This window comes from Rhea pennata, chromosome 10 (assembly GCF_028389875.1).
Source record: "Rhea pennata isolate bPtePen1 chromosome 10, bPtePen1.pri, whole genome shotgun sequence".
NCBI lineage: Eukaryota > Metazoa > Chordata > Aves > Rheiformes > Rheidae > Rhea > Rhea pennata.
In genome coordinates this window covers 19,892,279-19,919,222 of record NC_084672.1, presented here as the reverse complement: position 1 = coordinate 19,919,222, position 26,944 = coordinate 19,892,279, and the positions used below count along the sequence as shown (strand labels likewise).

Below are 26,944 nucleotides of genomic sequence, written 5' to 3'. Positions count from 1 at the left end.
AAAGGTTAATTAAGTACGTTATATGCAAGGAAATTACATTTTTTTCCCCCAGTACAGAAAAATAGCTTCTGTACGGGACGAGATCCCTCCCGCGTGCCTCAGGGGCCGCCAAACTCGCCCCGGGCGCGCGCGAGGCAGCCGCCTCAGGGCGCGGCTCGCCCGCCTCAGGGCGCGGCTCGCCCGCCTCAGGGCGCCCACGCCCCGCGCGGGCCGCTGGGGGCGGGGCCGGAGGCTGCCCCGCCCCCGGGGCCAGGCCCCGCCCCCGGCGGAGCGCGCACCCCGCCCCGCCCCGCCCCGCCGGAAGCGGCGGGCGCCCGGGGGAAGCGGCGGCGGCGGCGGTGGCGGCGGCTCCGCCGGCGAGATGCCCGTGAGTTGTTTGCGCAGCGGCGGGCGGCGCCGCGGGACGTGTCCGGCCGAGGCCCGCGGAGGGGGGCGAGGGCGGCGCGGCCCCGGAGGCTGCTCCTGGGTGACGCAGCCCCGCGGCCTCGCCGTGCGGGGGCGCCCGGCCCGGCCGGGGGCGCGGGCCGCGGCCGCGGGCAGCGCCCCGGCCCGGCCGGGCCCGGCCCCGGCGCCTCCTGCGCAGCGGGCGCCGCGGGGACGGGCGAGCCCGCGGCCTGGCCTGGCGGCGCGCCGGCTGCCGCCCGCGCCCTGCTCCCTCCGGCGCTGGCCGCCACCGCGCAGTCCCTTCGTGGCTCCCAGAGGCCGTTTTCCCGAGGCTGCGGCGTGATCCGTTAAGTGCTTCTTCCCGCTCCACCTTTTTATTTTTTAATTTTCCCTTTCTCCCTCCTTTCTAGTGCTAGCTCCATGCTTGCTTTTGCAGGCATGCATTTCAGGAATCAAGATACTCACCGAGTACCTGGAAGCGTTTGTGAGGGTTTTTTGGTTATTCCTGTCTGCTTCAACCCTTTCACTCAAGGGAAACAGACACGGTAGCATTGCTACTTCACTGTACGTCTGCAATGACAGCACTTCTCCTAATATACTACATCTTCTATTCTGGGATTCAAGTAACATAAGTCAACAGTGGTATTGTAAATTCTAAAGAACAAATGTTTACACAGATAGCTTAACTATAGCTATGCCTGGGAGCAAACTACAGGCAGCAGAAGATACAGTTTGTAGCAGGCTGTTTATTTAACTAGACTGAACATTATTTAACAGTGCCTTTTTTTCCGTGTCCAGTTGGCTAGAGATTTAGTGCACCCCTCGCTAGAGGATGAGAAGAAAAAGCACAAAAAGAAACGTCTTGTGCAGAGCCCAAACTCCTACTTTATGGATGTAAAATGCCCAGGTAAATACTTAAAATGTTTATATCTTAAAAAAGAAATGAAACTGATTTTGTATGCAGTTCAGCTTCATAAAAGGCCTCTGAAAATTAATTTACCTAAATGTGGTTTGTATGTTCTGTAGATTAAAAAAAAAACATTGTTGAAATTTCTGTTGCTTTTTCTTTACAATAAAATGTTTCAACCTTTTTGAAAAATTGATTTAAAATATCAGGTCTTAATATCATTTCAAACCTCCAGAAAAGAAAGTATGTTGGTGTTTTTATGTTTTTGTTTGTTTTTTGCAGGGAGGTCTTTCTGAAATTCTGGCAGGTGGGGAAAAAAAAAAAAACACCAATATTTCCATGTGTAAGAACTAAAATGAAAGAGATGTTTTAAAACATCCATTGCACAAATTTCAAATTGAAAATGACATTATTTTTCTCCTAAGTTGGGTGATTCTGGAAGAACAACCAGAAAGCTTTTTTGCAGGGATATAATCAAATATACTGGAACTTTACATAAAAAGTAAAAAATGCGCCACTTTCTTCTTTGCGTATTTCTGTTTAGTAGTAAAACTTGACATGAAACCCACACATATAGGACACATTTAAGGTATTGTCTGTGTCTAGTTTTCACAGACTTTAATTATTTTGGCTTAGAAACATCTGTACAACCTCGCCTATGCATATTACAACATAACATTTTATGGCACAGTTATAGGAGAATGTGCTACCATTGACCAGCTTCTTTGATCAGCACAGCTGCATTCCTACTGAGGCACAGAAATTGTCAAAGGTTGTACCTTTTGTCTTCGACACTCTTGCAGTATAAGAAAAGTATAAACAGTGTAAAAGTATACTAAAAAAAATTAAGATTAAAACAGTAAGAAAATACATGGACTTACTTAGAACCACGATCACCCTGACAAGACGCAGTGTAGCGAATCATTGCTGTATCCATTTCCTTGTATTTGTTATTATCTAGTTCTTTCTTAGTAGTTTAGATTTCTAGGATGGTGTGAAACATTGTTTTCCATCTAAAGATGATATAAATTCATTAAAACTGTTTGAAGGTAAAATGTGATTATTAAGAAAAAAATACATGGTTAGTGCCACTTACTTAAACTTAACTTGCTTCAAACGAGCATTCATACATGTGTGCACTAAGATACAGTTAGAAATGCCAACTTATGCCCATAGGTCATCTGTTACATTCCTAATTTTTGAATTAATTGCTTACTGAGTTTTAGAAATATTTACAGCAAAAGAGAAGAGCTTCAACAATGATGGTCATTGAGGCACTGCTCGTGACATCGGGCAGCCTTTTGTATCATCCACTGGTGCTGAAGATGATAAATAGTTGTTGAAATTAATTGGGCTCTTTTTCTTGAAAAACCCCAAATAAAAACTGATCAATGTAGAAGTTCAAAATCATGGGGAAAAACAACACTCGCTGTTGCTAAGTTTTAGCTTCTATTTTTTTTTCTCCAAACAAATACCCTGGTAGCAGCTATTTATGGTTTAAACATAGAAAGCTGCCATCTTCTCTCAAAGGAATTCTCTGTGCCTGCCACCTTCCTTGTCAGGGTTTCTTCTGAAGTTTAAGATGACCTTTCTCATATCATATATTCTATTTTGTCTTCTCTTTCTGATTTTTTCAGATACTGATGCCACCTGAAAATGGCCTCTATGCTTGTCAATAGCTAATTGTCTGTTTATATTCACATCTGGATTGAAATCCATTATAAATCTTTTCATCTCCAACACCTCCCTTTCCAATTCCTCTTGACTAATTAAAAAAAAAAAGAGTAAAAAAGCCTTTATGTATGAGAACAATTCCATTTTTGTTTTCTTAAGTAATGGAGTTTAGACATCTGCAAAATACCTATTTTTGGATCTGGAACTGGGTGAAGTTTTTCTATGCAAGTCTTCTGTTTTAAATATGACACTAATTTAGTGGAATATAGCCAAGCATGTGCCTTATATGTACCAATTATTAAACAGAAAGCAAATAATTTTGTACAGTAATGTTTATATTCACAGTTGCCAGACTTCGTCAATAGCAGTGCTCTACCACAGCAAATTACCTGTTTTTCTAGATAGACTGGATTCTTGTAGTCCGGAACCATGTCAGGAAAGCAGGAGGTCTGCAATGGCAGTGCAGTATTACAGGAGGTGGGATGCATCATACAGTTTGACCTGTGTTCTAGATACAGAATGCTTTGTCCTGCATATTATGAACTAATGTCATTTTAAAAATTGTTTGAAGAAGGTATGAAGATTGTCTAGTAGGTGGCAGCTTCTACTTTCACTCCCGTTGGCTTTATTAAAAAGCAAACAAACAAAAACAAACAAACTGAGGATAACCACTGTGTAGAAGAGGGGAGTAAGCTACTTGCCAAAGGAAGAGCTTAGATTATTCCAAAGTTTGTCCTAAGGATGTACGTTGACAAGCAACTGAAAGGTCCATTAGCAGATATCCTAGCCTGTATCTACAGAACCTCCTGCTGATTTACTCCTTTCAAGCTTGGGATGAGATAGCCGTCTTTCCCCCCCCATGCATTAAAAAAGTATAACTATCATGGAACAGTTTCACTAAATAGCAGAACAAGTCTCCAAATGTTTTGTGAACAGTTTCTGATAGCCATAAAAATAAGGTAACAGACTCCTCCTGTTTGCAGGAGACACTGCAAGTAAATTGAGTTTGTCAACTATCAGGCTTTGTTGATAGTTCTCTCATAAACAGTCATAACAATTTCAGTCAATTAGCTGTCACTTTTGGATGCGTATTAATAAAAGCAAATATTTCAAACTACAGTAGCAATGCTTTTGGTTTACATAGTATGCAGTGTAATGACAAACAGATCCATTTTTGGACCACTGTATTTAGAGTATCTGGTTCAATTACACATACAGAAAATAACTTGAAAATTTTCAGTTTTGATAGCCCTGGGTAACTTAACATCTATTTTTTATTTTGGGTTTTTTTCCCTAAAACTATACAGCAGCTGAACAAGTAACATGCCTGTCTCAATGCCATCTTAGTTTGATCAGTATGTTGATAAAAGGAAAAACAATATTGTTAGTACTATTTACCATTATGAAGTCTGGTGTATTATGTGATGCGTGTCAAATAACACTGTTGGTTACTTAAACTGTAGAACAGCTCTTGTGTACTGCTCTTAAGCTTCTCACTGGAAGTACCTTGAGAGAACCAGTAATAAAACATACTAATACAGATCAGCTTTTTATTGGGCACTGTAGGAGAAGTTTAAGCATTAGAGATACTTGTCTAGTTTCTTACAAGGCATCCTGTACTTTGAAATAGGTTAAGATAATGAAATACATACATTCCTCTCTTTAGAGGAGGAGTTGGAACAAATAGTGTCTGAGAGCTGTCTTTAATAATAATAATAAAAAAAAAAAAACTAGAAACACTCAATGGAGAGATTACAATAATGCTGTTTTCCAGGATGCTACAAGATCACCACCGTATTCAGCCATGCTCAGACAGTAGTTCTGTGTGTAGGGTGCTCAACTGTCCTATGCCAGCCTACTGGGGGAAAGGCTAGGCTCACAGAAGGTAAGGGGCAATCTTTAACAGTCCAAATACTGCGCTTAAGACCATGTATTTATAATCTGCAAATAATTTAGCTTTGATTTTGAAAACAGATATTGGAAAAAAAATCTCAAATTGTTTAGAGTTGATTAGCAAAAACATTGTTAGCAGGCTCTGTTTTTCTGCAGCTTCTTAAAAAGATATATAGACATGCCAAACAGCTAAGCAGCTCTATTTTGGTCACATTTGATTTTAGATGCATTGACTTGTAATTTACTTCAGCCTAATGGTGATACATATATGGTCTATTTAATTTTAGTTCTGAACAAAGTCTGGAGTTTTGTTTTGTTTTGTTTTGGTTTTTTTGTTTTTTTTTTAATCCTGTGATTATTCACTATTAAAAGGAATAGAGTACTTTTGTCAGGTTAAAGTGATCCCTCCCACTGCTAGTCAGTGGTGAGGGTTGTTTTTTGTTGTTGTTGTTTTGTTTTTTAAGTATTTGAAAGTTTCTTCCTTCCAATTACTTGGCTAGTGTTCCCTATCAAAATTTGTTTTGTATAAATTACAAGAAAGCAAATAACCACTTATCATTCTGTGCCGATAACTGGTATACCACCACTCTCTTGAAGTACAGCCCAAGGTCTAGGATATGGAAAACACTGGAAAATACTTGAGAGTTTAAATTACTTTAAAGAATGAATACAGACTTCATTCATAAAGAAACGTATGTGAATTACATATAGCAGTACTTGTTTCATATACTACTATACACATGTAGCTGATGGGGAACAGAATATCTGAAATAGTGTTGGAACCCTTTCAGCTGCTCAACAGCCTTAGCAGCTGTTTCGGTTTAGGGTTTGTATCAATCAGAAGTGGAACAGTAGAATGGAATTTAAAAAGACAGCTGGGGGGAAAAGAAAAGGCACTCCTGAGCCTTATTATAAGATGATTTATAAAACAGTAATATCATTCTGGTTGGATTGGAGAAGAGTCAAAGTGCTAGATCTTTACCTTTTGTGGTATATGAAATTTAAATCTATTACACAAATTCTGTAGCAGAATTTGAGGAAGCAATTTTTTATGGCAGTCTTAACAATTTAAGTCCTATTCATTTATACTCCTGTGATTTCTTTACAGGCTGTTCATTTAGAAGAAAGCAACACTGAAAAGTCTCTTCAACATGCTTACTTGGGATCTGTGCCCCTGAAAGCCTTACCTGTTAAAAAAAATGCCTGTTAATATAACAATGTAATTATGGTTGATTTTGTAAAAATTATATACCAGAAGTGACTAATGAGCTGGAATCTCTTTTTCAATAAATGGTTCAAAGTGCAAATTTTTCCTGCAAGTTTGCAGACAGCTCTATTTTTTATAGTTTTACTTCCAAACAATGTATTACAATTGGGTAGTGGCACTTAATGCAAGAATCTGAACTTCACACTTCCTGCATGCTCCCTTCCCCTTGTTATTATCAACTACAGAAATGTAAGGCAGGTGGTGACACAGAGACCACTGTCAGAATGCATTCTGTATGCTTTATCATTGTAGCTGCTCTAATGTAAGAATCATAAAGGCTAGACAGATTTATAAAGGGCATGCAACTCATTTGCTTTCAGCATTGCTTTAGTCCCTTCACCATGTTGACAAATATGCTGATAATCTGTCAGTTTATTTTTCAAGTATAAATTACCCACTTATGTTCAGCTGTTATTTTAGAACATATGGTTTTCCCCCTCTCTCTTCTAGTTTAGGGACTCCCATTGAGCTTCTATACTGGATTGGATTACAATACAAAGGAAGAGTATTTTGCAAAACAACAAAAACAGATAGAGACAGCATATGGTAATGAGTAACAGTAAGTCAGCAGTCTACATTAACAGCTGAGAAAGACAGCAAATCACAAAATAACTAATAGCAAAACCATGCATATTTTTCAGTAATATATATAAGTAATTACCTTTTTGAAGGAAGAAAATGATTTTTAAGATTAAATTTTTAAAGACATCCCTTTCTAAATGGCTATGCAGAACCATTAGAGTTAAAAGGCTGTTTTAACCATGATAAACCATTCAAACAATGTAATCTTATATGCATCTTATTTTACTAAATATTCAGTTGCATGTCAACAACATCTCTTTCAAAATACCAGCTGACCTGGTGAGCTGATTGTTGTTGAAATTTATTTAACTTGTATTTGTTTTTTAATGATAGCAAATTTGTGTCTAGTCAATAAAAAAACCCTGATGATATAATTCAGTGCATTCACAAGATATGTTTTATTTCAGTTAATTCATTCAGTGAACACTGATAATTATCAGATGCAAAGCAGGTGTTTGGTAGAGAAACAGATACACTAATTTAGTATACATGCCTTTAAGGAAAGTAGTTTTAGGTCAGTGCCATACTGTGCTTTCACAATAAAGGTTAATTTAAGAGCATGTTTATCACTCAGGTTGCTTTTGAGTGACCATACAGTTGCCCACACTTAATACCAGTCCATCAAATAACTGGTTTCAGAATAGAGATCAGAGTAGCAATATTAATTCATCTGTGTGTGACCTGAATACATGTGCTAAAACTGATTCCTACACTCCCATATCAGTGCTTTTCTTCCCCCCCCCCCGCCAACAGACGAGAACATAAAATTCATGATTAAGTAAAGAATTACCAAATCAAAAGGAAGTCAGTGACCCATTTTGCTACAGGTGCTAGAAGGTGAAATGTAAAAATTATAATGTGTCCAATACTGTACACATGACAATAGGCTAGTGACATTCAAACACTGTTGTGTTTTTTTTCTTAAAAAAAGAGCCTTAAGTTACCAGAGATACAGTATAAAGAACGTTGTCTCTGCATATAAAGTTAATCGCTAACTGTTCTGCTTCTTGAGTTAGATACCATTGTTAATAGCTTAGTGTTAGAAATGTCTTAGCTACTTCTGGCCATTATTTGCTCATACATACGTCAAATATTCATTCATGATGCATATTTGATCAAGTGTAGACAAGCATACTGGCAAACTTACATGCTGAATCTTTATCTAAACCTAGACACAACAGTCACTGAGACTTGTTTTTGTAACATATGCAGAATGTTTTTCAAGAACAATCAAAAGTCACTTGCAAAATAAAAATATCACACAAGAAAGGCTATAAATCTTATAGTACCAATGTTAGTTTTCAGAGTTTCTGTATTTAAAACATTGTATTTGGTCAATTTCTGTTAACGTATCCTTCAACATGAAAACAACTGAACAAATTACTTGTTCCTTGTCTAAAATGAGCAGTGACTTCTGCTGTTGCATGCTTACCAGTTACTAAGTGCTCAAGACTGAAAACATGTTGCCATTGTAGAAGATGCTGATCTCCAGTACCTCTGTATTGGAACTGTCAACTATTACTAAAGATTTAAAAGAAAAATTAGATGAATTTATTGCTTGACCAAATGAACATTTTGTTCAGAAAGGTTTTCATGCCTCTGTTCTCTCTACTAGTTTGATACTTTTGAGCTATTAAGACAACTCATTATTAATGAATTAAAAAAGTGAAATTTTGGTGGGCCAGAAAACCCAAGCAAAAAGTATAAATGCAAGTAAGTTTTTTACAGCTTTAAGGCACAGGAATGATTATGTGTAATTATGAAAAGTGCTGAAACAGTCGTACCATCTTGAATTAAAAAAAATCAAAACAAAATACTGACACCTCATAATAGTTCATTTCCTCGTTTGTCAGTCTTAATAACTGCAATTATAGGCATACTGGGAACAGAACTGACAGCATATTATTTTACCACAGAGCAGGTATCAATTATGAACTTAACACTATCAGCAGTAGCTTGCAGAAGAGGCAGGTAAGGCTATCTTCTCTCAGCTGTACCATCTGAGACCACCTGAACCATCTTTCTGCCCAGGTTCAGAGAAGCACAGCTGCTAAACAATGCTGGGACATAGCATTCACATCTTTTCTAAAGGATATTTTGTGTTGTCTCAGGCTAGAAAGAAGCATCTGATCTAACCGCAGGGGAAGAGGAGTCTGTTTAAAAAAAACACCTCCTTGCAGTCTTGTGAAGAAACTGTTGGTGAAACACGCAAAGCAAGGCTCTGCACCAGCTCTGCAAAGGATCAAACATACTAGCACTGTGGACAGAAAACGTGAGATGCAATCTACTAATAGTAGCTAACGGCAGCTGCATGTTAAACCAAAGGTCTGGATGTAGTACAAGTTAGTGGCTAACAGCAGTGGTACTGAAAAGACACTCCGCAAAAACAACAATCAAATCCATTAAAGCAGCAAACTGTTTAAGAACTAGTGAATCAAGAAGAAACACCTAACTTTTCTGTTTTCTAAAATCCAACCCTATTACACTGATTAGAACTTGCAGAAGGAAGACAACAAACTATCTTTCATCAGAGCATTATCTCCACTCTGACTACCTCTAAGTTTACACCTGCTAGATAGATCTCGCAAGAATTAGTATACAGACTGGAACACTGGTAACTGGAACTGGTAACTCCTACACTATACAGTATTCCTACAGTCTCAAGTATTTACCATGCTAAATTTGTACCATCTTCTCATTTAATTGAAAACCACAGTAGGAAAAAAGTTACACACACAAATATTTCCTAGCTGTTTTGGGACTGACATCATGCTAAGCACTGTACAAGAAACGTGGGAATTCTCCTGAAGACAGTATCAAAGATCTCCTGATGACTAACTTAACCCTAAGGTACATGTGAAAGGCATAACTTAAGTAGTTGCCACTGGAGAACACACTAAAACAGTTCTGTCTGAGCTGCCCCGCTCTAAACATGTAAGAAATTGCAAAGACAGTGATACAGCTTGTATAAGAAATTGCTACCAATTTAAAAAAGGAAAAAAAATATGGGACAGAAATTTTATTATTTTCTGCGTTAGGAACAGTACAGAGGTTCTCAAGAGCTATGATAGGTATTCTGAAGTTGTCTCACGCCAAGAAAAGGTAGTAGTTGGAACCCTTTTCAATTAGGGCACGAGGACAGTAAAATAACATGCCCCTCCACAAGGGCATATTGTTTCCTATATTGAGATACTTAAAATCCATTTTGAACAAAAGTGGACTGGGGAAAACAGATCAGTAAAGGGATGACCGAGCAGTAAATGGCTTTTTGCTGCCCTTGAGAAAAAGGAGATGCCATTATGGAATATATAAAACTCATAATACTGAGTTGTCATTATACTCCTGTAATAGGAATGAAGCTTACATACAGCTTCTTTGGGAACCTGTCACAATAATTTCTTGCTCACCTTGTGCAAACATAACTCCTTAAGGCAGATCTCCAGAATGAGAAAAAGGATGGTTTTGGAGGTTAAAAGCAAAAAACCACAATCCTCTTCATCTGTAAAACCTCACTACTGGCTTCAAGAATGGCCTTTAAATTTTATCAGAACTTTTTTTTTTTATCTAAAGGTCTATCTACAAACCAGAATACAGTGCTATTCCTGGCTATTAACTACCACCTCTACTACCAGTGCTAAGTTGCACATGCACACTGTGGCTGATTTATCCTGTAGGGAAAGCTAACAATAAGAGTTTAATGGTTTACCATGTTGTGCTATTCTGGCATATTCAACTGTAAAATAATACCCTTATTTCACAGTAAAAAGGTTTCACATATTCTCTGTGCCCAATCAAAATGGAAGACAGCTATATAATGAAAATATTTTTACTCACATTACTCTAGCTTCAATCTTTTTTTAATTCTTCAATAATTCACATCTTTGATTAAAATGTACTTCTGGTATAAATCTGTATTCCGGAGGTAGCTTCAGCATTTGTTTTTTGCTTTTTAAACAAATAAAAAAGCCTCTGTAAAAATCTAAAATCAATACTAAAACTTTTAAATAACACTGAAAAGTTTTGGCAGACCTGAATTGTGAAAAAAATAAGTGTTTGGGAACTCAAATCAAGATGTGAAAATTTTTGCACAAATTTAACATTTAAGTTACATAATTTGTTGCTGAATTTCCCAGTACAAGAAACCCACACTACTTCCTAAATCTTTGTGAAGTGCATAACTGGATGGGGGGGGGGAGACCTGCTAATATAAATGATGATTTATACGGGTAACACAGGAAGTCAAATTCAACTTTTACATTCTCTTCTATAAGCTAGGAACTTCCCTGAGAGATGAATTCAGTTGCATGAAAATGTAGCACCACTAACAGAAGTTAATTAGTTGAACTTTTGATACTTTCTCATGTATTCTCAGCAATCTCTGACTTCAGTTGTCCCCCTCTCCATTTATGGTTTTTCCCATGTTTCAGTACAGTAGTTTGGTTATCTACGTCTGTTTTTTTAATCTATGTATCTCATCCATTTTTCTTTATCAAATTCCCTTGCAATCTTCAAGGCAGTGCTGTTGAGGGAAACTGATTGCATATTACAGATAACAGTAACAATTACTCCTCTAGGTGGTGCCACTAGCCCATTATCTATGACTTCCGAGTCCAGCTCTTCAGGAAGAATGAGGAGGACACTACTCGCCCCCACTGCACCACCTGTATGGGAAGCATAATGTCTCTGCTGTCTACAAAAGCCACATTGTTGTTTCTTCTCCACTACAGCCCAAGCCATGGCATATTTACCATCCCTGTCCCATGATACTTCAGTGTTTGGCACTGGGGTCCACATCATTGCGACTGTGTCTGGTTTGAGGTACCCAGGAAGAAGTTTGCCATTACTGTTTTTAAATCGTCCAACTTGATAACTGTATAACAAGGCATTTCCAAATTTCAGAAGGTCACCTACTGATGACAGAAAGCCACCACCAGCCCACTTGTAAGAGTTGTCCACATACGGTGCGTTTACCAGCCGTCCCTTTTTGTTGTAAACATAACACCTAGAATTCAAGAAAATTTAACTCATCATTCTCAAGTATCATGTAAAACTATTTAAACTACCCTACTTTTTAAGAGCGTATTGACTATATATCATCCTGCTCTCAAGAAACTTTAAAATTGTGTTTTTAAAATATTCATATTTAATATATTTTTGAAGAAAATCAAATCATGAAGAAATTCAAATGGGAAAACAAAAATAAGTGACTACTTTTAGGTTATAAGTTTTGTTTCAATAACTCACTAATCTTTCTTCTTACTAGTAGGATATACTAAAGGTCAAGACAATATAGAAGACACGGAAGAAGCCTGTAGATCAGCCAGCACAGGACTTGTCTTAAATCTGTGTAGTAAATGTAAAGTGTTTCAAGAGAGAGGAATCCTACTACTGCCCTTGTGATTATCAGACACTGCTCTGAAATTTCCCTAAAATCTTACATGCCCTGTTCACTGTGAGGCAGTGTTTTCCATTTATGATTGCCTTTTTTCCATTACAGTGATGATGCAGAACAACCAAGTGTGCCAGAACTACTAATATGACTGAGAAGCATGGAAGTCTTGCAAAACCTTTTATTAAAATATCAATTGGAAACCATCAGCCAGAATAGGAAAATGAGCTATCAGGAACAATACAATAGTAGCACTGACTGCACTGAAATAACTGGAACCTTGTCTTTAGGCCACAAGAGGCCCACAGACTACTTAGAGATCCATGAAAGTATAAAAAGCATACCTACTACCAAACAGGTACCCACTCCCTAACTAGTTCGCGTTTACACTGAAAAACTTTTAGGGATCTTCTAAAAGAAGTAACAATTCAGAGATTGAAGCAAAAAAAGAGAGGTAAAGAGTTCCACTCTGCCATCAACTCAGCCAGTGACCTGAGAATCTCTCAGTGCCCCTATACTCTATTTTTCTGTCATGATAATAGTTTCTTACAAAGATACTCAATGCCTGACTTATATCTTAAGAAGATCTTGAAAATGCAAAGTTTTAAGCATTTTAGTATCAGTAAAATATAGCACAAACAAATTATTAAGAAATACCCAACTTCTCAATGTTTCTAGGTTTGAGACATCAAGCCAGTTATGCTTGAAGGAAAAACAACACATTCATGCCTCAGTTTTGTTCAACATTAAATAGCGCAGAAGATGATCCCCATAGGAGTGTCTGTCCCAATCATCCCTACCACATTTCCATTTGTAAAAGGGTTTGTATCTCTCTTCCCCCCCCCTCTCTCTATATATATATACATACACACATATATATGTATAGATAGATCAAGCCTTTTATTACTGTGGGAATGAACTACTACCATTCAGTGGACCTCTTTGGAAGTCAGCATAAAGCAAACTGAGGTAACTACACATTGTACAAGAGCCTCCCAGTTACTCCTTCATCTTCCTCTACCTAAACTTACCTGCCCATTTGCAACTAAACTAAATGCAAACTTCAAAATTATTCAAAATTATTCAAAATTATTCAAAATTATTCAAAATTCAGAACTCCTACTATCTCTCTCTATATATATACACATATATATGTGTGTTTGTGTATATATATATATATACACACACACACACCCTTAGAAAATACTTTTCTATTCTTTAATTTCACATGCTAATTACAACATCAATACCATAATGCTGATATAAAATTCAAGTTTGAAATAACATGAATCACTTCATCAAAACACTCGTCCAAAAAAAAATTGCATATTTTAATTCAGTAGGCTCAAAAAGATAGAAAAAACAATGATTATCATGGAAAAGGTAGAGTAAAATTTCATTCTTGTTTACCTTGCTCTGTTATATATTATTGCTTCATTGTCATCCAGCACAGTTGACAGCATATCCAGGTCCTGAAACATTTTTAGCATATAATCTGTAAATTTTTGTCCTGAAACTCTCTCCACAACAGCACTTAAGAGGGTAAAGCCATACGTTGAATACAAGAAGTGACTACCTTAAGAAGAAAAAAAAAGGAGGGGGGGACAGGGAAGAAGAGTTAGCTGCACGATACTTTAATGAAAATTTTGAGGGATAAAACTTCAATAATCACACAGGAAATAAAACTAGTATAGCAACAAATAAGAATTATTTACATTATATTACAATTGTGAAAACTAGGGCTCAAGATACTGATCCCTAGCCATTACTGTATTGGAGCAGACAGACACTCATTGAGTGCAGGCAGCTGTGACAACAGCACTAAAGAACTCTCAAGAATCAACATTTACAGGTAGGTTTCACACCGAGACGTAGAGAAAAACATTTCACATCCTTTTCACAAGATTTACCATGCTAGTTCTAACAAGGGTATCTAGATAGAGAGCAGCAGAAGTCAACCATGTAATCACTTCCTAAGAGAAGCTGATCCACTGTGATTTTTCTGTTTATCTATACCTTAAAGGTGGAAAAGCAGGGGTAGTACTGGCTCAGGTTTTTCCAAGGTCTTCAATCACTTTTATCATGTTTTAACCTTTCTAGTTCTAGAATATCGTTTAAGGTCATGTAACAGTAACACACGTTATTTTAGATAGTATTATTTACAAAATTATTTACAAAATGATGTTTTGTGTTTTTAATCTCCTTATTTCTTGCGCTAACATCTTTTCTGAAACACCAATACACCAAGTAAAAGTTTTCACTGAAGTCCCTGCAGTTACAGACAGATCCCTTACTTGACATTGGTTCAATTAACTTAGAACTCTCCAAAGTGGAAAAACGGTTGACGTCTTCCCCTTTCTATCCATCTCCCCTAAACAGCAAGTAACACCCATTTAATCAGCAATGAGTATCATTTGCCTACTAATCCAACTCATTTAGAACTTTTATCTGAAGCTCTTCAAAGTAATCTCTGGACTTAACTTAAATAATTTCAGCATCTTCCAATAAGGTTTAGTTGTTGTAGCTGTATAGCTGAAGTAACAGCAAAACTGAACTGAATAGTTAAAAACAAAAAAGAACAGTATACGAGTAAATGCATGATGGAGATCTCTCTATACAAGGCACGCATGTGCTCTACTGTACAAATAAGAACTTTCAAATGTACAAACACTGTGGTCTGTACCTTTACATAAACTGAAAATAAGGTACCACTAAAGATTTCAGTTTAAAAATATCCTTAAAGCAGTGCTTTGTCTTGACAAAGTCCTAATGATTACTTTGATCATCAAAAGTTAAGTCAGTTGTAATATAACGACAAGAGTGGACAGTTTCTACAGAACAGCCTGCACACTTCTCTGTTGAACTTTTAATGGAGCACAGAAAAACAAATAAACAAAAATCACCCCACTTTACTGGACTAAACTAACTTCATTGCATGTAAAACAATTTGAAACTAAAATTTCACCAAACAGTGCATTTTTAATTAAAACAAGTAGAAACTCACCTGGTTTAAAGAATAAAGGATCATTTTTAAATATCTTCAGTGATTCAATCACACTTTCAAATTTTTCCTTCAAATAATACTCTTCTTGTTCAAACTCCTTTCCTCTCCTGCCAGGTTTTGAATTTCGGCTTTTTTCCTCATCTTCGTGTTCTTTCTTAGTCTTGACAGAATCCACCTTTTCCGTGCCTTTATCTTCTTTTCCTTTTAATTCCTTCTCCTGGTTAGGTTTTGTTAGTTTAAGTGTCCTATTTGCCTTTTCCTTCTCTTCCTTTACTTTTGTAATATCTTTTTCATAGTGACGAATGCCACTCAAGTGTGAAACTAACAGTCTTGTAGTAATAACAACCTAGGTAGAAAGGACAATATCAAAGGACAAGCCTTTGTAATTAAAGACACAAAGCATACTGAATCACCCAAAAGAACATAACAAGGAAGAGTCAAAGATATAGAAGCTTTTAAACACTGTGTATTAAACTGGTTTAAAATACATACATATACGTATTTAAGTATATATACAAAAATACATGCATATATATGCACATGGACACATACATACTCTTAATACAAAACTGAAGATCCAAACTTCCAATGTTGTTTTTTCAAGCAGTAAACATCAGTACATGTCTAAAGGATTTCTGGTGTTCTACATCAATAGATCCAGGTACAAACACACACGGCTGGGCAATGGCACGAACAAAAGCCAAATAAGTGTTACCAATAAACTCTCACATACCTTTTCACCCTCATAGATTTTTTCTGGAAATTCAGGGACATATTTCTGTACTGGAGCATCTAAATCCAGTTTTCCCTCTTCCCACAATTTAGCAACAGCCATCATGGTAAGACACTTGCTAATACTAGCAATTCGCATGATTGTCTCTGGTTTACATATTACACGATTCTCTACATCAGCATAACCCAAACCTGTAAGAAAATGAAAACACTATGTCAGGAGAAAGTTAGTTACAAAGAATCTTTCAAATTCTGTAACCTCACTTTAATGAAATATGTTGCCATGTACTGCTATCATCTTAGCTTTCCACAAAAAACACAAACCTATCAAAGTGTTTCTGAAAATATATAATAATTTTTTTAAATTAATATCAAATGCCTGCATAATATGAACAGTACTGACAGATCTAAAAGATAACCTCTGTAATCAGAGACATTTCTTATAATTTCTAGAAGAATGACACCTATTACATTCCCAGTAATAATCTATACCTCAGTCCACAAATGGGAGATGGATCACCAAATGAGAACTATTCTTTCTTTCTCTGCCTGTTATGTAAGTTCCTAGGGGAAGACCAATTCTTTTCATCTCAACATACAATTCTACCAGACAACAGTAAAGCTGTATACCTCAAGTATAAAGATATACAAAGACTGATCTGCTAAATTAACAGAAGAAAGGTTCTTAAATACATTGGTTGACATATACTAGCAGGCTCAGGAAGTTACTGAACTATTGATTTCTGGAGGTTAGTAAAGTTTACCAGGGAAAGTATCAGTTCATATTCCCTGGTCACCTGTTTCTGGCCACTGTCCTGAGATAGGACAACAAGAGGATGAAATTCTAGTTTGATCAGTATGGCCACCCACATAGTTCTTCACTGCTCCAAAAACAAAAGAAAATACATGAGTATTTTGTACTATGATTTTTTTAAGTAGGAAGCATTTGCAGAATGAATGATATAATGATCAATCGTCATTCACAATGGTTTAGAATTGTGCCAGGACAGAACTCTCATGAACTTTCATGAGTTGGTAGGAAATTTTCTCTAAGATTTCTTCAAAAATATCGATGAAAAATCCTTATCAAACTAAAATAACTAGTCAGAAATATTTCAATTAAAAAAAATCACATACATTTTAACTCAAATGCCAAGTGTAAAGTGGTTCCACTTATTATGGCAGAAGTCACATGCCATTAATGTCAACGTTAATGTATACCATATTCTTTAATAATTTTGTTCACATTAATAGCAGGCACCTTAGATTAATCAATGAACAGAACATCTTTTGGAGCCTTATATTGATGAGCATTTGTTCTAAGACATCTCTCTAATTTTATAATTCCTTTACCTAATTTGAAGAAACTAAGCAGTTATGAACTGTGGAGGCAGAAGTCGAAATCAGCTTAAAGATTTAACAGCAACACTTGTGTCTGAAGTAAATAGTTAACTTTTAAAGACCATTCATCATTTCCCAAGGGCATGCACAACTACAAAACTAATACTCCCATATACTGACCTTCTGACCAGATTTCCTTTCCATCTACAGAAACTCCAACCAGTATACCTGGGATTCCTGCTTCATCCTATCAAAGGAGAGAGAAAAGGCATTTTAAGGAGAGATTTTTTTTTTAATCCCTCCAAACCCCTAAAGAACCAAAACCAATCCTCCAACTAAATTATTCCTGATATTGTTGCCAAATTACAAATGATTTTGTTAAGTACTAGTTGGACTGGTGTAAACTGCTCTGAAAAAAGAAACCGGCAATTTCAATGCAGCAAGTATGAAAAACATAACCCGGTAATGTAATAACAGTTTAGTTAAATTATTTTATTTCATAATTTAATGGATTTAAAGATGAGGACATGCAAAACCAAAGGTAAATAAATAGAAAACATTTAAAACTCAGTATGTAGTACGTGAATGGGCATCATATGTTAACAAACAGAATTTCAGGGAGCTTCGGTTAGATTTTCAAAATAACTATAGCCTATTTTGGGGACAATCCACCCGCCCCTTCCTCCAGCCTGTGCGGTCACCCCTTGCGGTCAGGCGTCCCGCCCCGTACTTTCATCCGCTCCACCACTGCGCGCTGCCCCGCCTACCCTTCCCAAGCACAGCCAGCCTTCACTGGCACCAAGAAGGAGGATAATGAAGTAAAGTATGTAAAAGTGATGCAATATAAAAAAATATCGACGCCCCCCACAGCACCTTGACCCTGCGCAGCAGGTCCCGGCTCCTCTCGATGGCCCCGCCAAAGCCGTGAGGGGCCGGCGGCGGCGCCTCCGACCGCACGTCCGCCTCGCAGCCCGCCTGCACTCCCAGCGCCAGCCCCAGCGCCAGCCCCCAGCCCCAGGGCCGCGCCCCGGCGCCGCCGCCGCCCGCCGGCAGCCGCCCGGCCCGCCCGAGGGCCGCCGCCCGGTGCAGCGCCCGCACCAGCCCGTTCATGGCGGCGCCGCGCTGCGCCGCCAACGGCTGCCGCCAACGGCCGCGCGCCAGGCAGCTCCGGCCGCGCCCCGAGCGCATCGAGCGGGGGAAGCGCGCGCGCACCCCGGCCGTTAAACGGCTGCGGGGGCGCCGCGCCGTGCCGGAGCCGCCCGCCCGCCGGGCGCGAAGCTGCTGCACGTTAGAAACGGCGCAGCCGGGCGCGGCTGGTGACTGAGCAGCAGCGCGCGTTAGGGCGGCTGGCGGCGGCCTTCGCTGCGGGGGGCTGCGCGACCGCCGGTCACAGCCCGCCGCGCCCGCGCCGCTCGCCGGCGCCCAGCCGGGCAGCGGTGAGCCTGGTGCGTAGGACTCGCGTTTAACCTACCACCAGGAACATCTCTGTGCCCGGACTCAGTTATGGGCAGTATTTGCCCCCTTAAGATTAATCAAATTATCATGAATTCTTCCCCTGTTTAAAAAGTAGGATTTTTAAAGTACGGTTCTGCTCTGCCGGTAACTGGAAAAAATGCCGGTAACGTTGGGTAGCTAGGCTGGCACTGAGATAAAACTTTTCAACTGTAATATGAGTGTATTTAATCTAGCTCGATGAGGAATTAATTATAAACCTTGAACTTCCCAGTGCCAGTTTTAGAGTGCAGTTCAGCCTGGGCTGTGGCAACCTAGAGCAGTACTAATGGCACAGCCCACGTTTCCTCTTGGAAACAGCTTTTTCCAGGTAGTTGCAGTTGTTTTCTCACATTCTGAGGCATGGGAAATGAAAACGCCCTCCAGCTGATGCTTTTGAGTATCTCAAACAGAGGTTTCCTCTCAACTTTGTGTATATTTGTTGCCAATAAAATTTTTAATAGCTCTCTGTAACAGTTTGAATGTTGACTGAACAGTGAATTAACTTTAGACTAAAAAATGACCAAACTATATTATTACTCAAAAAGGCAGAAAGAAAAGAGAATTTTCAATGCATCAGCAGATGCAGATTGACATGCTGTAAGTAGTGTCAGCCAGATCTAAGTCCAAATGTCAGTCGAGGAGCCAAGGACAGCACTAATCAGGACTCTCGTGAGCTTGCCAGAGGGATGAATCTGCAGATTTGGGCTCCTCACAGCAGCCATTTGCTGACAACTGAAGAGCCAATGTGCCCACAACGCAAAGACAAATCCAGACACCTCAGGTGTCAGTGGAGTTAGTCCACACGTCTAAGTGGCTCATCAAAACATCTTCATCAGTATATAGATTTTTGTCAGCCAGTATATAAATTTTGTCGTACCAAGTGGTAACATTTTCACATTAACTCCTCTTCTTTTTCCTTTCCTGTATCTATTGTATTGTTCATTGCTGGGAAATTACTAATTACATTGAAGATAGCGCAGATAATGTTAGGTTCAAAGAATGTTAAAAAAATCCTCATTAATCCCCCATTTCAGTCTTTTTTTTTTTTTTTTTTTTTTTTTTTTTTTAATCACTGATACTGTTCTTTGGGGTTTCAGACTAACTTGTCCAGGAGTTTAAGCACAGGGGAGGAATGCAAAATGCAATGGTTTACAAACAGGTTAGAAATGATCATAGTGCTTCTCTTTTTAACTCCTCAATGAGGGGATGCCTTAAAGACTGAACACTTCCAGGGCCCTAAACCCTGCAAATAACTGGCAGTGACTGAGATGTGTTGTTCCATTGCAATGCAGAAAGCTCCTTATGCAGAAAGCCGCCAGTTTCCAGTCTGATGGATTATACAGTCCGGTACAGGGGTTTGCCGTTCCTTTCTCAGAGATTTTCTTGGGTATTTGGAGAATGACTTAAAACAAGATGTATACATGTTGAAGGATTCTTGAACAACAGCTAACAACTCCTAGTAATGGCCACACTGCAAATGTTAAAGATGTTAACAGAGAATACTATGGCTTAAAAATTCAAAAAATTGAGCCATAATTGTAAGCAAAAGGAGGGAGTCTCTCCTTCTGGAACTCTGCATACGATATGCCAGGAGAAAATTCTGAGCTCCTAACCTAGGGAATTCAGTGTTCTTTCTGCCTGATGATCTCCAAAACTGCAGGATTTGGCAGGAAGCCAGACCAAATAGCTTTCATGTGTGAAGTCAAATGCAGACCAGATGATACACATTTTATAGCAGGCATTTATTTCTCATTACTATTTTCTCAATAAAACTCAGTTGTTTATAACAGTACAAATTAATGCCCAACTGGTACAAGATGTACTTTCTGGTAGCTTCTTTGCACTGTGTTAAACTATCCTGGGAAGTATTTTGTGACAGGAGGATTCTCTGTATTTTTAAACCCTCTTTGGCATCACGCTTTTGAATGTGCCTAAGAGAGTAATGTATCCTGTCATTTTTCTTTGATTCTCTTTAACGAAGAGCTTTACATTAAATCCAGCAGCACAATGTGACCTGCAGTTTTATGTCGCATCTTCCTCAAAACTACGGTTTTTGTTGAACTTCGAGTTGAGTTTCCAGGCCCTTTGAGGTGCTAAGAAATCTCTCTCCCACTGATAGCAATAGAAAATGAGAACAGCAAGTACTAGGCTAATTCATTTCTAAATTTACAAAAAGAAAAAAAAAAAAGAAAAAAAAAAAGTTTTTTCTATCCTTGAGCATCAGTCACTTAAAAATATAGGGACAGATCCCCAGCTGTAATCCAGCTTCCTTACGTAACACAGGCAGAAAAGGCTGTCTGGAGTTCTCTCCAGCATAGTGGAAAAACTCCACACGGTTTAGCACTGAAACAGCTGAATTTTCTTCTGCTCTGCCTCCCTGCCAAGTGGGCCTTGGTGAACACGCCAGTTCTGCTGGTCGGGACACGGCGTGGCGTCTCCCCTCGCGCAGCGGGGCCGTCTCCCCCAGCAGGTCTCAGGGCTGCGCTCCCTCACCTCACAGCGCTACCGCTCCGGCCCGGGCCCCCTCGCACTCTCAGTATCGAGAATCCCTCCAGGCTGCGTGGTCTTCGAGTAAGACAAATTCCGAGGGCTTAACAACATGAGACTTTGAAACAAAGCGTGCACGCGTCTTCCTAGCTGTCTTGCTGGGCAGTAGCTGTCGCATCGTTCCGCGCTGCTGTTCCCCACTCTCAAGGGTGTAACACGCTAATTCTGCTGCGGGTGGGCAGCAGAGGCCGGAAACACTGGCTGTTCTCAAATCATGAAGATCAATACTTCCTTAAAAAAAAAAAAAACTTCATGATTTCTATCAATCCTCCTCCATTTGTGCAGGAACCAATTAAATGTTCCATTAATCCCTGGGATTGTAATTTTTGTAAAGACTTAAAAACAAACACTAATTTCTAGATCTAAAAAACCCAAGTCTAATGGAAAACAATTAACAAGTGGAAGATAAAATTGTCAAAAAACAACATAATTTATATTTATGCCAGATAAAATGAGGATGAAAAAAGGGAAAGCAACAATTATAATACTTTTAATATTAATATCTAGGTATACCTGTATACATAGCTATAGGGGAAGCTGATGTTGACAGAAGATGCAAAGAATAAAGCAATAATGATTCACTTGATCACACCTGATGTTTCTGCTCTCAGTATGTGAAAGATTGCTTTAAACAAATTATTTCTGATTTTGAAAAGAAGATAAATAAGGGGAACATTAGATCCAGACAGAAATCAAGCTCTGATTTCTCTATTTTCAGAAGCATTTTCATTTTTTGGAGAACCAAGAGATGGAACTGTTATTCCCGTTTGGCTTGAAACCTTTGTACAGTAGATGGCAATAAGAAGCTTTACGGGTTTAACCAGTTTCTAGCAAAGGGATGGTTTTACTGCAGTGCAATCTCTCTTGGGTGTCTCAGTCTTACTGAACTGAGTTGTTACTACAGATTCCTCACATTATTTGTTTGCTCTTGATCAGTACACCCGTTCTCAGGGGGTTATAATTTGCTTATCAAGGTAACACCTGTGTGATTACAGTGCCATTACAGAATAGCGTTAGCCTCACCAGTGCACACCAATGAAGTTCTATGCTAGGACAGTTAGATCCAGCCAAAAAACAAACATCTCTTCCCCAAAGGGTATGTAAATAGATGTGTACTTACAGTTTTACTTTAAAATGAATGTCTTTCCTTAGGTGTTTTTCTTTTTTTTTGAACAAAAATCATGACTGAATGAATTATCTGCTCAACAACTTAGCCCCCAAACGTTACTCAGAAACAGAACTTGAAATGTTTAAGGTGTCTGGATGAGGAGACTAAGCACAATTACAACATTAGGTGACTCAGTCTTCAGACACTGAGACCGACATGTTTATGGCTCTGCTGTGCTTGAACCATGATTCAGATGTCAGATACCGGATTTTTATAAATCTTAAATTCTTTAGGAGTTTAGTTAAACATGAGGTACTTTTTCTACACTGCACAAGAGCACTGATCCTGTTGCAGCCAGACCAGTGGCACAGCCGTGCCATGTCTATGTCCCAGTCACAAGTTAATAGAGATGGCAGTGGTAGACCTCAGAACCACCTAGCAGCCCAGCACGTTGGTCCTGCCTTCTGGCAGCAGCTCACACCGACCTGCGCAGTAGTGCAGCCTGACCACCCTTTCTTTACACACACCATAAAAGGCATGTGACTCCTTAATTTATTCTATTTGCCTGTGTGCTTGAGAGGTGTCTCCTGGGAATCGTTTACTTTCAATATGATGGAAAATAAGAGAGTTTTACTGTGCCACATTGTTACTTCCTTTATGACTTGCATCCAGCCCCAAACATTTCCTAGAAACAACAGGATGGGAGTTTAGGAAATGTTTTGCATGTCAGGCGAAGGAATGCTGAAAAGACCATGCTCTGGTTACAGACCGGCCAAAGGGCACACCCGTTTCTTTTTCTTCTTTGCAGAAAGGTTAGTTTTTAAACTCAGTTTTCTCGTGGTGATTTCTCATACTTTTAATTCAGGGCTTACTTTAAACCTCTTGGCACTAAGAGGAAAAATAATTGTCACCAGCTAAAACAAGTAATGAAGGAACATTTGGCAAATACATTAGCGTAAAAAAAAACAAAAAATAAAAAGTCCCAATAACCATACAGAATGATTTCCTGTTTTTTCCTGAACTTATTTTTCAGACAACAATCTCTTCTGATAGAAAACTGAGCACAGAGAGGACTAAACAGTTTAGTCCCTGAGAATGGCTTTATGTTTATCATTAGATTCAGTTGATTGATAGGTCTGAACTTTTTACGCTCTCCAGCTTTTCTCCCCATTCAGTGGGAAGAGGTGCAATGTACCACAGAAAAAAGTGTCTTTTGTAGCCACTACCCACATAAAGGAACAGATACCAGACAGCATCAGCACCTCTGGTTTTTCCACGTATATCTTTTGACCTGAAGCACATTGCTTTAAGAAGAAATGAATTAAGGCAGGTGTAAAATACCTAAAGGATTAAGCATATTAATCAGAAAGTACCAAATGCCCAAAGGCAAAATTAGAGTACATGCACTTACTGCTGTAAAGCTTTTCATCTTGCTCTAGGAGGAGCTCCTTAAAACTGGGCAATTAAATCTTTTCTCCACCCCTTTCCCCAAAATACAAAGCTCAACAAAATGAACAAGCCTCAGACAACTATGGCCCAAGAAATGTGACTGTGAGAACTCTTAATGCCTGCTGCTGACTTACTAACTTAGGAGCGCAGCTGACCAGATGACTGCATTCAGTTGTCCTAAAATGCCAGGTTCTGGTGCGATCTCAACTTCATGTGTCTATAAGTGAGGAAAAAAGCAACAGGCACATTCACTTTGACAGAGTACTAAGAGGAAAAACGTGATTGCAAATTCTGTATGGGAGTCATCAGACACATCCCTCTCTGAAGAATACAATCCTGATTTGTGTTTACTTTAACTATTTTAGACTGTGGGAAGAGATAAGCAATTTTTCCAAACCCTCCAACAATATTTGAAGCTCCAGCATGTCTTTTTACTGATACCTATTGTCAGCAGCAAGTGCTTCTCTGCTTCTCTTTGCACCAACTACTCATCCAGCTGTAGGCACAAGCTGGTTGCTAGCCCATTTTCCACATATGCACTGCTTTGACTATCTTTTCTAGTGCCGCTTCACCTACCTGTGCTGCGATTACCCGTTCATTTTTGCCCTGCAGACATGCTCCGTGTCACTAGGAGTGCTTTTTGTGAGAACTGAGCGCAGATAACTTGAGCAACTGCACACACTAGTCAAAAACAGGAAAAGGGCTCTTATCAAATTAGTAACATCTCAGATATTTGGGTGGAGCCATTTGGCACTGGGCCTGTGTTTTCTTATGGGAGTGAGTCTGTGCATACTCCAGACTCCATTCCTGCGCTTCATATGATTGCTCCCAAGTTGAGGCATGTTTCAAAAGAGCCTCTCTGTACATATGTAAGTGCACAGTTGCTATGTGCTATGCAGATCAGTAATAAGAGATTTTACTCTGTTGCCTTTCTATACATGTAAAATAGCAGTAGATAAAGTTAATGGAATCTACTGTGCTGCAGCAGGGTCACTGCAAACACTAAAGCAGGTATTTCCTTTGTACTTCCACATGCGCAGGTACGGGAAGGAGCTAAGAACAGTTTGATACCCTCCATTAATGAGGGAAGGTGACTGCCTGGGTAACTGACTTCTGCAATAAGAACGAAGTGGGGACAGTTTATCCCTCCTGCCATCTGGAACGACCCATCAACTGCTTCAGTTGTAAATAACGAATATACTTTAATATATTCAATGCATGCCGTCAGCACAAAGGAAATAATTTCCTTGTATTAAATGTTGTATACACTTTCTGGCATACATGCACACACTGATATGCACAAGTACACATACACATGTATAGCATACTTAGTTATATCTTACGGTGGGATTGAACATTACTCAATAGACCAGTTTTACTACCTGCACACTCATCTTAATGTCTGACACTCAACTTGGATTCTTTTCATCCTATCATCTCCAACAATGATGATCTTGTAGTGGGAAGGTTAACAAGGTTTTGATGCATGCTTCCAAAGGGAATCAAGCTCAAGATGTACTAATGCTGGAGGGAAAGTAGTGCTCTACCTAATTGGTGATAGTATTTTTTCTAAAGGGTATAATGAAAGGTAACAAGTTCTTACTCAACTCAGTGCCTGTCAGATTAAATAGCAGGTGTAAGTAAAAAACATTTCTTACATGGACAGCTGGTGTTCTTGTGAATTCTCAAAGAGGAAAACAAAATAGAAACTAAGGGAAATCCCCATGTTATTTGAGAAAGGTATCCATAACTATGAAACAAAACAGCACACTTTGGTTTTCCTGTTCACACTACAGCAGAGAGTAATTTCTTTAGTATTGCTTCAAAGGCAAAACAGACATCAGGGAAAGAAGAATTGGAAATACAACAAAAACAGGAAGCCCTGAAATCTGTATTTTAAATGAGGATTCTCAAATCTCCAACCTTTAATACAGCATCCAAGTGTCCTATTGAGAACAACAAAAGCTACTGCACGCTCAGCATCTTTGAACATCGGTCTCCTCCTTTAGAAACTGAAATGTCTCATTGGGATCCTGACTAGGGACAGTTTTTTTTTTTTTTTTTTAATCTACATATTAAATGTCAGAGCAGCTAAAGGCCCAGCAGCTTTGACACAAGAAAGACAATTTCTCCTTGTGCAACGATTCCACAAAGCTTGATTCTGCAACACCAAGACCTTTGCACTAACGGAGCTGTTTGTTTAACTAAGGCTTAGCCAAACAGACAGGCTGTGGCTGTATAGACACTGTGAGCACGGGGCCAAAGCTGTTCATGCATTTCTGTGGTTTGAGAAAATGAACTTCTAGAAACTTAGCTAAAAAGGCACAAAACCCTAGGCAAACAATCTCAACTGTTTAAATTATATTGATTTTTCCCTAATTCAATCCAAATTGTTAATAGCAAATAATTGACAGAAAGCATAGATTCAAAATGAACCAGTTCCATTGTTAGCTGCCCACAGCACGTGCACTGCTGGGGGAGCAGGAAAAGGATTCAGGCACTTAATTCAGGCACTTGGCCATGGCCAAGGTGGCCATGGCTGCTGCTTCTCCTCAAGAGACAGAGACATGCAGCCCTGTGTGCTTTTTACTGTCAACTTGTAATGTAAGAATCTCAGCACAGAGCACTTCCCAGGGATTAACAACCAGTTTAGATCCCTTAGGCTGTATCTTGTACCCACAATCTTCTAGTCATTTATCCCGAGGAAATGCCCTGTACCATGACGCGCGTGTGTGTGTGTGTGTAATAAAGGCACATCTACATTTGATACGTGCTAGCTGACAGCTGAAAAACAGCAAAAAAAATGCTGGGTTTGCTTTCTTCTTTTTAAAGGATCATGACCTTCCTGGCCAAGGTATTTGATAATGAAGTCCCAGCCTGCAGAAATGTAGCCCAGATTCTGCCGCTGCTGCCAGAACCACTGTAAGAAAGGAATTTTACTGATTTATACATGAAGAGCTCCTGTACACCGCACTTTGAACCCAGAGGAGGGGTGACGTAAAGATTTTGCTGCTGCCTGGACTTTACCAGCCTCTTTCCTCTGTGGTAGAGGAATGTGAGGAGAGGTGAGAGGAGCAGCACAAGGCATAACAGTAGCATCTGGAGTGCTCTTCTGCCCATCCTTGTCACGCTGTCCACCTTCCCGGCAGGTCTTCGCTCCCTGTGTGCAAATC

The 26,944-nt window shown here is 39.2% G+C and overlaps 2 protein-coding genes and 1 long non-coding RNA gene across 3 annotated transcripts; 1 reads left to right on the top strand and 2 right to left on the bottom strand.

Moving 5' to 3' along the window:
- Nucleotides 1-292: 292 nt before the first annotated feature.
- On the top strand, nt 293-6,177 carry RPS27L (ribosomal protein S27 like). Its single transcript, XM_062584153.1, has 4 exons — nt 293-367; nt 1,183-1,291; nt 4,740-4,850; nt 5,967-6,177. The coding sequence occupies exons 1-4, from the start codon at nt 362-364 to the stop codon at nt 5,993-5,995; spliced, it is 255 nt and encodes an 84-aa protein (XP_062440137.1). The 5' UTR covers nt 293-361; the 3' UTR covers nt 5,996-6,177.
- Nucleotides 6,178-6,879: 702 nt separating this feature from the next.
- LACTB (lactamase beta) lies at nt 6,880-18,283 on the bottom strand. The gene is made up of 6 exons (XM_062584152.1): nt 18,047-18,283; nt 17,354-17,420; nt 15,834-16,024; nt 15,101-15,446; nt 13,507-13,672; nt 6,880-11,709 (listed from the first exon to the last, which is right to left on the bottom strand). Exons 1-6 carry the CDS (start codon nt 18,281-18,283, stop codon nt 11,166-11,168), a joined length of 1,551 nt encoding a protein of 516 aa, XP_062440136.1. The 3' UTR covers nt 6,880-11,165.
- A 2,107-nt stretch (nt 18,284-20,390) lies between these two features.
- Nucleotides 20,391-24,585, bottom strand: LOC134144884 (uncharacterized). The gene is made up of 3 exons (XR_009959503.1): nt 24,348-24,585; nt 23,906-23,988; nt 20,391-21,445 (listed from the first exon to the last, which is right to left on the bottom strand). It is a non-coding gene; the product is annotated as an uncharacterized LOC134144884 (long non-coding RNA).
- Between the last annotated feature and the right edge of the window lie 2,359 nt (nt 24,586-26,944).